Source organism: Typha angustifolia, chromosome 13, assembly GCF_048772165.1.
Source record: "Typha angustifolia cultivar Huaian chromosome 13, ASM4877216v1, whole genome shotgun sequence".
Taxonomy (NCBI): domain Eukaryota; kingdom Viridiplantae; phylum Streptophyta; class Magnoliopsida; order Poales; family Typhaceae; genus Typha; species Typha angustifolia.
The window spans coordinates 5,814,908-5,825,744 of record NC_133251.1 but is presented as its reverse complement, the minus strand read 5'-3'; the positions used below and the strand labels follow the sequence as shown (position 1 = coordinate 5,825,744).

The following is a 10,837-nucleotide window of genomic DNA, read 5'->3' as shown; positions in this document are numbered from 1 at the left end:
TAAAATTATATCACGCATCTCTTATGTAATATGTTCGCATCACTTATCCAAACTATACATTCCAATTTTAATTAAAATACACATCAACATTTCTAGAAAAACGTCACATATTGTCTATGTAATATGTACACATCAGCTATGCAAATTATATGCTCAAATTTTAACCAAGATATGTATTGAGATTTTAAAAGAAATATCACGCTTCACATATGTGTATGCATCTCTTATGTAAATTGACGCTTCAATTTTAACTAAGATACATATCAAGATTTTAAGAAAAACCACATATTGTAAGACAAATAAGCCACAATATTGTCTTCCCATGTAAAGTGATATAAGGTTCATAATAATAAATACTAATAACTTAAATTGAATAACATGAAAAACAAGTAAAATATATACACTTCTTATTATTGTGGGATATTTACAGAAGAAATTATATTCAAGTTGTCTTTCTTAGTAACTCTACTTCGGCTATATATCTCTTTATGCTAACTGAAAAAATGATCATTTATAATATGTGTGTGCACAAATAAATATACTTACCAAATTTTAATAGTTATAAAGTTATTTAGTAAGTTACCATGTTGTTGGCATCTTGTATGTATTTATCACTAAGTAGAAATATATTTAATACTTTTTTATACACATTTTGGACTTGTTTACACTCCAATTATTGAATTGACTTCATTTGACACATATCACACTAGATTTCATTAATACTCTAATAGACATTGAGTTATTTGATATCATATGCCTCTAAAATGAATAATTTAAAAAAGTAGATATAACCACCAAATATTTTAGAGAAGTATTATGCTAACATATTTTTATGGCAAATAAAACTCTATTACATTTATCTTGTACCTTTAGAAAACTCTATTATATACTAGGCTCTAAATTGATCAACTCCAATTATCAATTTTTAACCTTAATTACAAAAGCAATGTCATTACTAACCATGTTTTTACTTATATTTTTTTAGATAAACTCTATCGAGTCAGACCAAACCTCCTCTACTATTTGCTTATGAAATTAATATGTTGGAATTATTGGGGCATTGCCAAAAGAGAGGGGCGGTCCTCCTTTCATCACCTTTTTACTCATGTTCCTAATATTTTTATTCTCCTCAAATCTCATCTTAATCACCTTAATTCTGTGACTTCTTTGTGTAGACTAGCCTCGATTTGGACAGGGCTTTTCGTGGCTAGAATGGGTGCCACCAGTGGCATCATGGTCGAATGGTGTGTGGCATCCTTCCAAGTCTTGATTATTCATACCTCCCCCAGGTCATTCATATGGTGATCTCCGAGTCAGGTAAAATGCCTTAGCTCCTTTCTGCAATCTATGCTAGTACTATTGCTCTTCAATGTAACTCTGGTATGGCATGAATTAAGTTTGTTCAATATTAGTGAATTCTTTGGATGGACTTAGGCGATTTCAGTTGTATTGGAATCCTGAGGACAAATTTTAGCGAAAAGCTTTCCAGCTCGGTTATTCTACTTGAGCTTTTCATTTATTTTTGTCCTCCACTAGGCTTATTGACTCACGGTTTAAGGACTGTCTTTTTACTTTGTGTAATAACATGCATGATAATTTGAGGGTTCTAGTTAGGTTTGATCGGATTTTTATTAATGCTGTTATCTTGGATTCTTGTGTTGATATTTTTGTTGACGATCTCACATAAATTGCTTTTGATCATGCTTCGCTTTAAATTCACCTAGGTAAAGTGCAATGGTCGGGTAGACCCTCGTTCAGGTTTGAGTGTTTCTGGTTAGAAAACAAGGAGGTTAAGGTTTTGGTGAACTTTGTTTGGAATAGGTAATTCTTACCTACCCATTATTCAGTGTTATTCAAATTTGTTGCTAGTCGCTTGCATGGTGTCCCACTAGAACCAGTCTTGCCTCGATAGACTTGAAGTTAATCTTGCTAATGTTAAGGCCACAATTTTAGATTTAGAGGCTAAAGAGTTGCTTGCACCTCTTGGGGTGTTGGAGAGCCATACTTTTGGCCAGTTTGAATTGTCGCTATATGGCGTTACTTAAGCAAACTACTCTTAAGTGGCAAAGAAAAGCAAGAGTTAAATGGCTTCATGATGGGGATGATAATTCTAGATTCTTCCATTTGACTGTTAAAATTTGGCTAATAGGAATTGTATTAAGAGTAGAATTTTGCTGATTCACCTTCTATTGAGGACTTAGTTTTGATTAAAGCTACTTTCGTGAACTTCTAGTGCTCCTTGGTCTTGGTAATGACTGCTATTTGTCAATTGGATCTTTAAGCTAGGTTGGTTTAGGCTAAGTATAAGCTCCCGCACCTTTGGCATAAGAACTCCAATAGTAAGGGGGCATATAATTGGCAACTGATACTTGAGTCCTTAAGCGTTATTCAAGAAGGGTTGTTCAAACTAATTCGGGACAAGACTTCTATCTCCTTTCTAAACGACTCGTGGATCTCCTCTCTATCACTTTCTTGGTGGCCTACCTTTCTGAATATGGATCTAATTGATAGGGTTCATAAGACGTTTGAGTTGATCCATCAGCACGCTTGGGTTGAAGCAGATATTGCGAATATGATTGCCCCTTGCCTTGTGGAGAGAGTCTCTAATATCATCCTCCCCCTAAGAGGGGCAAAGGCTTTGGAGGCTCTACGTCTAAGGTTAAGTTATCACAAAGAGTGTCTATTAGTTCTTGTGCCATCTTGATTATTCTGCTCCCCAGTATTGGGTGAGATAGAAAACTATCTAAGGAATTCTGGTGCTTGCCAAAATCAAGATCTTCCTTTGGAAGCTCTATTGGAATAAGCTCCCGACTCGGCTCACTCTATACCATACCAGGTTGGGTTCAGACTTGGTATCTCCGATCTGTGGCTTATTCAACGAGTCCACTAAACATTTATTCTCCCAGTGTAGTTTTGCCATGGCCATCTAGGCTTATGTTTCAGCATGTTGGAATCTTGTTCCAGAGCTACCAACTTAGGAGAATGGATACTAACTCTTGGAGGGATAAGGCCTTCTTTCTCCCCAAAGAGCCCTTCTCCATTCTATGATTGTTTTGCTCCTCCGGCATATTTGGCTTCACTGTAATGATATTGCCTTGAACGGCACTAGAGAACCCGTCCCCGACATCTGGGAGTGGATTGTTGTCATTACGTGTGAGTATGTAGAGTTTCAGAGCACTAAGTCTGCACCCTTATCCCACACAAATCACCTCATTTGCTAAGAACCTCCTTGTCCTGGTTTACTCAAGCTCAACATAAACAGTTTATTTTTGGACCCCAACAAACGGAGGGGGTGGGGTTTCATCTTGCGCACTCCGTCCGGTTCCCTAATCTTGGCCAATAGTCATTGTGGCCACTTTGCCTCCACTTTTGCCGAAGCTCACTCTCTAATACTGTTGCATTCTTGCTCCTTGAACTATTGCTCCGATCATTGAGGACTGTGTTACTCTTCTAGCCTCTTTTTGCCTTTTCTCGATTAGTCATGGTCATGTATACCGTGAAGCCAACTTTCCAGCAAATTGGCTAGCGAACACATGTTTGTCTTTAGGTTTTGATTGTACATGGGAAGGGGTTATCTCCGACCCTATTATCTCCTTTGTTGTCGTTGATGCTAGCGACTCTTTTTGTACTTGAGGTTTTCGAGTAATAATTAAAAATAATTTCATCTATTAATAATAATAAGTAAATTAGAATTTAAGTATTTTCTTATTGCTTATCCTTATAATCGTTTCCTTAATAATAGGAGTGACAACTTTCACTAATTAATTATTATTTTTATCTTTTATAAGAAAATTGATAGCTATAAGAGACATAGAATACCACCATTTAGAAAAGTGACCAGGTCAATTTTATTTCGTATTATTTAATCTCAATCGTTTTGATTATGAGAGAAATTAATATTTCTTATTGAATCATTTGTCAAAAAAAAGAAAACTACTTACAAACTAATTTAATAAAATAAATTTGTGTATGTCTATTGGAGCACATTATTTAAGCCATTAGGATTCGAACGTGCACAATTAGAGCCATTAGATAAGGGCGATTGAGATATATTCAACCATCATCCGGACCAAGCGACATGAGGTTGGCCTGTACCAAATCTGGCCTAATCCCTGTTGCTATCTGCTGTAGAGGGTGTAAAATTATAATTTAGCCGATCATAAAGAAATGGATGATGTAATTCTTTTATCTGTTACACACTTACGCTAGACATCATAGCATGATGTAAAGCGTTACCAATTAATTAATTTTGAAGTGGCATTCTATCTTTTTAACTGAGGTTTCTCTATCTGTCAGGCGGAAGATTATTATGAGAATATCTGGCAACAGAGTCGGATAATGTAAAACCTCCTCCGCTAGAGCTCTATGTCCAAATGACTCATCCAAACAAAGCAAACCAACTCCAATCTCCACCTTGTTCCTCCCGCTGCGGCAAAGTGATGCCTTTGCACCGTGCTCCTTCTTCTTTGATGCAATAACGCAAACACCTCTCGTCTTCCAGCATGCTTACCCATCGTCTCTTCCTCCCCCGTCTTCCTCATCTCCACGCTGCCCCCTTCCCTCGACGGCAACCCCAACTCCGAACTCTCGCCACCGTCACAAGATTTAAGAACAAGAAGAAGAAGGAACCATTGCCACCACCACCACCACCACCACCAGCACCGGCAACGGCGTTGGATCGCCTCAAGCGGCGTACTCGCTCTGCGACGGAGTTCGACTTTGACCTCTACCGCCGCCACGTTGACTGCCACGTGCCGGTCATGCTCAACGAAGTCCTCCAGGCGTTCAACGGCTGCGAGCTTCACTCCTTCGTCGACTGCACCCTCGGCGCCGGTGGCCACTCCTCCGCCTTAATAGAAGCCCATGGAGAGATGGAGCTATTCGTCGGAATGGATGTGGATCCTAAAGCACATGACATGGCTCGTGCTCGTATCGAGGCCGCTATGGACGCGAATTCTTGCGGTGGACGGTTAAGAGCTTACACCCATGTTAGGAATTTTAAGTATATAAAATCTGTGCTTACTGGTGTTGATGAGAATATTCTCAATTCTGGAGTTAATGGGATCTTGATGGACCTTGGATTGTCTTCTATGCAGGTTGGATATTTTCTTGTTAAACTAGTTGTGTAAGTAAGGGGGGAGGGGGGGTGGTGTGGTCATTTGGTGGTTTTGCTCATCACTTGTTTGATGAATTGTCACAGGTGGATCAGTCGGAAAGAGGGTTCAGTGTTTTGTGCGACGGGCCTCTTGATATGCGGATGAGCCCGCAGGTATGTTTAGGTTCATACTTCCTTATCTTTCTAGGACTAGTTATGCAGCTAGTACGTTTATCGTGATAACCACAAGGATGACAATGGTGCTGGTTTGCATCTAGTCTACCTTTTACCTTATTGGATACTCCTGAAGAGATACAATGATGTTAAGTACACGTTTGTAGAAGTATTATTACATATTACAAAAAAATGAGTAAGTGGAGGAAGAGAAGAAAGGAGGGGAAGAGGAAAGCTGGAAATTTAGAAAATAGTTCCTTATTATGTAGTTGCAACTATATTGTGCTTTATGGTTTATTTGCAAGTTATAATCATGTATTTGAGGATCTTCGGACTGATAGAGGATTATTCTGATATTGCTACAATAATCCTTATTTTCGTTCTCTATACAGCTATCATGCTACGGGGATTTTTTTTTTTCCTTCCTTTGTTCTTTTGTCCTATTTCTGTTAGGAAATATTCTAGGTCCTATATCAGAAATTTAGGGATTAAGTCCAAGGTAGTTGTTATATTTAATAAATCTTTTGTTAAGTACCAACATTTTTGAACTCTTATATGTTCTTTAATCCTTTCTTCCTACATTTGGAAATATCAATTTTAAAAGAAATTGTTTTCACTTTTTCAGCTGTATTAATGTTGGACCTTTTCAGTTATATGGCATGTTGGCAACAAAATCTGATAAGTTAGTTGACAAACACACTTACCTTGGAATAAGGGAACAGGCAGTAAGGCTGAAATATCTAGTCAGATTATACTGACAAATAACATATTACTTTCTAATTTAAAAAGTTGTCAACATTTGAGTGCTATCTCTTTACTATTTACATGGTGAAATCTGTGCAGAAGTTTTTTCTTGTTGTGAGTAGAGTTATATATCTCAAGTGTTTTTGGTATGTGAGAAAGAGAGTATAATTATTTTTTGTTTCAAGCAGACTTGTCTATACAAGTGTTTGTGTTTAGTTATATGCAATCAATTAGAAAACATCCAAATTCCTGCAGACTTCAAAAGAGAAGTTGAGATGAAGAACTTCAAGAAAGATAATGGATTTCACTATTTGCTGCAAATCCGAGCCCATAGATAGGAGTTTGAAACTTGCCATTTCATTTGGTGGATTAATTGTCATTTGTTCATTATTAAATCCATTTAATATAGGTCAATTTAATTGTTTATCTTGATTATGTTGCATTGTTGTTCATTGCTCTGCCCAATACAATAATGGATTGTTTGGTTTCTTATATTTAAAATACATGTGTATTAAGAGACACATATTTTTCTAGATGTTGTATCTAGAGAAAATAATGATGTATTTGATTGATTTTATTTCATAACACTATATTTGTTAAACACATGTTTGGTTAGTTATATTTCATAATGGCATATTTAGTAAATAAGTGTTTATAATTAGAGGAGAATAGAGTGGAGGAGAGGAAATATGAGTTAGGGTTTGATGATGGAAATGAGAGGAGAGGAGAGAGATGAATTGGGGTTGGGTTGGGACCATCTTTATGGATCAAAACTGTTGCACTATAAAATAGAATGATACAAAATAACTTACTACTCGATGCCCATGGCTCGTGGATAAAGTCCTTGTTGCTTGCTAGACTTTTCAATAACTTATTGCCGATGCAATAATTGGCCAACTCCGCTAGAAGTTGAAACTCTCAACCGAGTACTCTATCAAGATGCTGATATATAGATGAACAAGTGTAAAACCTCTAAGATCTTCACATTGTAGCTCCAATAATGAAGTGGATATTGGACAAAAGGTGAGGTACACAATTACTTTGTCCTCCTTATATAAGTGAAGAATCTTCTCTCAATAGAACTTGGTCTTCCAAAATCTCCTTCCAATAGGAATAAGAATTAAAAACCATTCTTTCAATAGGAATAGGTCTTTCAGAATATGAGATAATCACTCTACAAAACCCTTCTCACATCTGATTTGGGTTTCCAAAACTGCTCGAACTAAAAACTCCTTTCCAGATCAAGTTTAGAAAAGAAAAATCTGCTTGGGTGGAATGCCCGATAAGCCATTCGAATGCTCGACATGAATGTTGATGTGTTGGAACACCTTTAGGATGCTCACATACCAGTAATTTCATTCTAGTCTTGTTCAAACCTTTGTAGGATGCATACATACTGGAAAATCCATTTTAATCTAATTTATACTGTTTCTTCAAAAAAATCCATATAAATGCCTTTGGGGGCTGTTTGAATGCACTTACTGTGCCAGCATTAACTATTGTGCCAATGACGACTTCTTAGATTTACTTGTATCATGCTCCTATAAAATAGATCTAGATACATAAGAATAGTTTTTGTTCACGAATGGCCAATTACAAAATAATACCTAACAACCCTATCAAACCCAACATCGGTCATCTTCCTTTCTTTCATTAGCTTTCTTGGACCCATTATTTGTACTGAGTGGATGCCAAGGAGAGAAGGAGCTCTATTAATAGAGCAGCACTACCAAAACAGGGGAGATAGCAAGCTTACAGTCGTGTAATGGGAAGAGGATGGAAGGGCTTGCACTAGAGCAGTTAATACGAGGGTCTGGTTGAGCTACCCGTGCTTAACTCTGATAGTGGCAAACAAGCTAGTGGACTTGTGAACTCTAGTGGAAAGTGTGAATTCTTCTTCCTTGTATGATCTACTTCATTATTTTTTTAATCTTATCTTGCCTGTTTGGTAGATATTTGATAATGAAATATTTTCTATTTGTTTTCAAGAAACACGTGCTGCAAATCTGTAAATATTCCTCTTTTTTTTTTTTTGCCAACTTCTTTTCCATGTGAGGTACAAAAGTTATTAGGAAATAATCGAGTTAGAGCTGTAGCTATGGGTACACAGATGGTCTGATGAGAGAGGAATGAAAGTGATTGACACAGGAGCTCCTCTAAGTGGTCCAGTTGGCGGAGCTACTCTTGGACGACTTGTTAACGTTCTTGGGGAGCTAGTTGATAATTTAGGCCCTATAGATAATCGCAGAACATCTTCAATTCATAAATCTGCTCCTGCCTTTATGCAGTTAGATATGCTTGAAACAGGTATTAGCTCCTTTTTGCAGTGGAGGAAAAATCAGATTACTTGGAGTAGCTGGAGTTGGTAAAATAGTACTTATCATGAAATTGATCAATAACATTGCCAAAGCTCATGGAGGCGCATTGTATTTGACAGAGTAGGGAAACGTCCTTGTGAAGGAAATGATCTTTACATGGAAATGAAAGAATCTGGAGTGCTTAATGAAACCAATCTTGCAGAATCAAAAGTAGCTCTAGGGGTATTATAATTCTAGTCCTTACCCTCTCTTGCAAACTAGTTTAATTTTCATTTATAATGTTTTATTCCACAAGTTAGCTGCAATATCAAGACATTAATCAATTAGTTGGTTAAATACATTTTGCATCTCTATTGTCATTTATATTCAAATGCTGTAATCATCTTAGTTAATTCAAATTCTGTAGTAATCTCAAGTTTTTCAATTCATTGGGATCTTTATCTTGAAGTTTCCGGTTGCAGTACAAAATTTTGTGATACTTGACTGATTCAACAGAGTTATGACAGGCAAGTCTGAAAGCAGAAGATATCTTGAATTTATGGCCTGAACTTGAAGTAGGTCGTATCTTACGTGATTATGGAGAGGAAAGCAACTGGCAATTCCTTCAGAAAAAAATAGTAAATGCTCGTGCGAGTGGTGGGTTGCATTCTACTCGTGAATTAGTAGAGCTTGTCCGAAGAACATCTAGCAAGTCAGGAGGTGAGAAGTGAGCACTTGGTTTGTTACAATTAATTTGTATCAATTTTCCCACTCAGGGACTTTTACATTGCACTTGCTTTAGATCTTTGATGTACATGTGCCACAGAGATGAATATAAATCCATATGTCAAAATTCATCATTTTAATTTCATGGAGACCCTTATCATACATTGGGATTAGAGAGTTGTTCGTGGTTGCATACTTGCATTAGCCTAATTTTCAGTCGGGTAGTGCTTCATGGATGACCTTGACGATTTCAGCCAGGTCCCTTGTTGCACAACTTTCCTTTAGCCAGAAAGTTTGCACCGGTATATATGGGATTCACTTTTGATACCATATCAATAGCCAGTTGTAAGATTTGCTCGTTTCTCTTCCTGGATATATCTTAATTTAATTTTATTCTGCAGTTGCCAATATTTGATGAGAGAATAGTTAGGTAATGTTCATGATAGACATTTGATTCCAGTCTTCTTTATCCACGAAAATATTAAGTGCCAAAGAACAGTCTGGACTTGATTTAGTGCAACTTATTTCACTTATGAAATTCTTTAAGTATAAAGGTACTTTATGCATTCAGTTGACATGAAACGCAATAAAAACGGCTATGTCAACCTGAGGAATTCAGGTTATCATGCCTGTGCCTTGATTAAGTATCTGATGGTTCACTTTACTTGCAGGAAGACAAGGTTGGATCAAGACTGCAACAAGGGTGTTTCAAGCACTTAGAATAGCAGTTAATGATGAACTCCAGATTCTTGAAGATGCTCTCTATGCTTGCTTTGATTGTCTATCCTCCGGTGGTCGTCTTGCCGTTATCTCTTTCCATAGTCTAGAGGACAGAATTGTGAAGCAAACATACCTTAACATCATTAAGAGGGGCGAAATAGATGTTGATGGTGAGAGGTGTGAAAGTAAGCAGCAGAATGAGACTGACGGTGAAGGAGAAACATGGGCTAAGAATAGAGTGCGAGGAAGCAGTGGTACTATTCTCACAAAGAGACCGATTACTCCTTCAGAGGAGGAAGAGAAGCTGAATCGCAGGTGTAGAAGCGCGAAGCTCAGAGTTCTCCAGAAGGCCTAAAGGCCATAAGAGGACCTTTCTTTATTTATAAAGGCCTAAAGGGCATCCGAGGTGTGCAAACCACCATTGCTAGATGCCATTAGAGGGACGTATCTGCAAAGGAAGACATCGGAGGTGTGCACGCCCCCATTGCTGATTCATTATATGCTTTCTTGCATGAGGCATCTTTTATGTAGGTTTTGACTGGAAATTGTCAATCTCCATATATCCATGATCATTTTTGTGAACCGAATACAGTTGCATATTCAGGCCTTAAATTAATATTATAATATAAAACTATATCTATTCCACATGGATAAGGATATTCAGTGACCCACACTTGTATTTGGCTACAGTGTCTTTTTCTTCTCATGATAATAGTCGCACGCATATCGGTGTTTGAATGTGGTTTAGGTTTAGTATGCAAACACAAATTTAAGATAAAATGGTTTGGGACAACGTACGTAAATTCATTATTTTCTCTTCCATCTAGTATTTTACATTTATTAACAAAGTTCAATTATTATTTTTATGTTTAAAAAATATTATATTATTTCAATCATTCTCTCTCTCACCTATAATAATCTAAAGATAAAACATAATTAACATAATTATTTATTCTTTATTGGATATTTGGTTAATTAAACAAAAGAGCTCAAGCCCTCTATAGATAGAGTTTGGAGCTCAAGCCCTCTAATGTTTTATTTTTTTTCTTTGATTGATAAAGTCGATAGGTTTTAGAATGTT

At 36.9% G+C, this 10,837-nt stretch overlaps 1 protein-coding gene across 1 annotated transcript; it reads left to right on the top strand.

Annotated features, from left to right (window-relative positions):
• The first annotated feature begins 4,276 nt into the window (after nucleotides 1–4,276).
• Nucleotides 4,277–10,423, top strand: LOC140773852 (uncharacterized). Its single transcript, XM_073116622.1, has 4 exons — nucleotides 4,277–5,096; nucleotides 5,201–5,269; nucleotides 8,838–9,030; nucleotides 9,708–10,423. The coding sequence occupies exons 1-4, from the start codon at nucleotides 4,503–4,505 to the stop codon at nucleotides 10,109–10,111; spliced, it is 1,260 nt and encodes a 419-aa protein (XP_072972723.1). The 5' UTR covers nucleotides 4,277–4,502; the 3' UTR covers nucleotides 10,112–10,423.
• The last annotated feature ends 414 nt before the right edge of the window (nucleotides 10,424–10,837 follow it).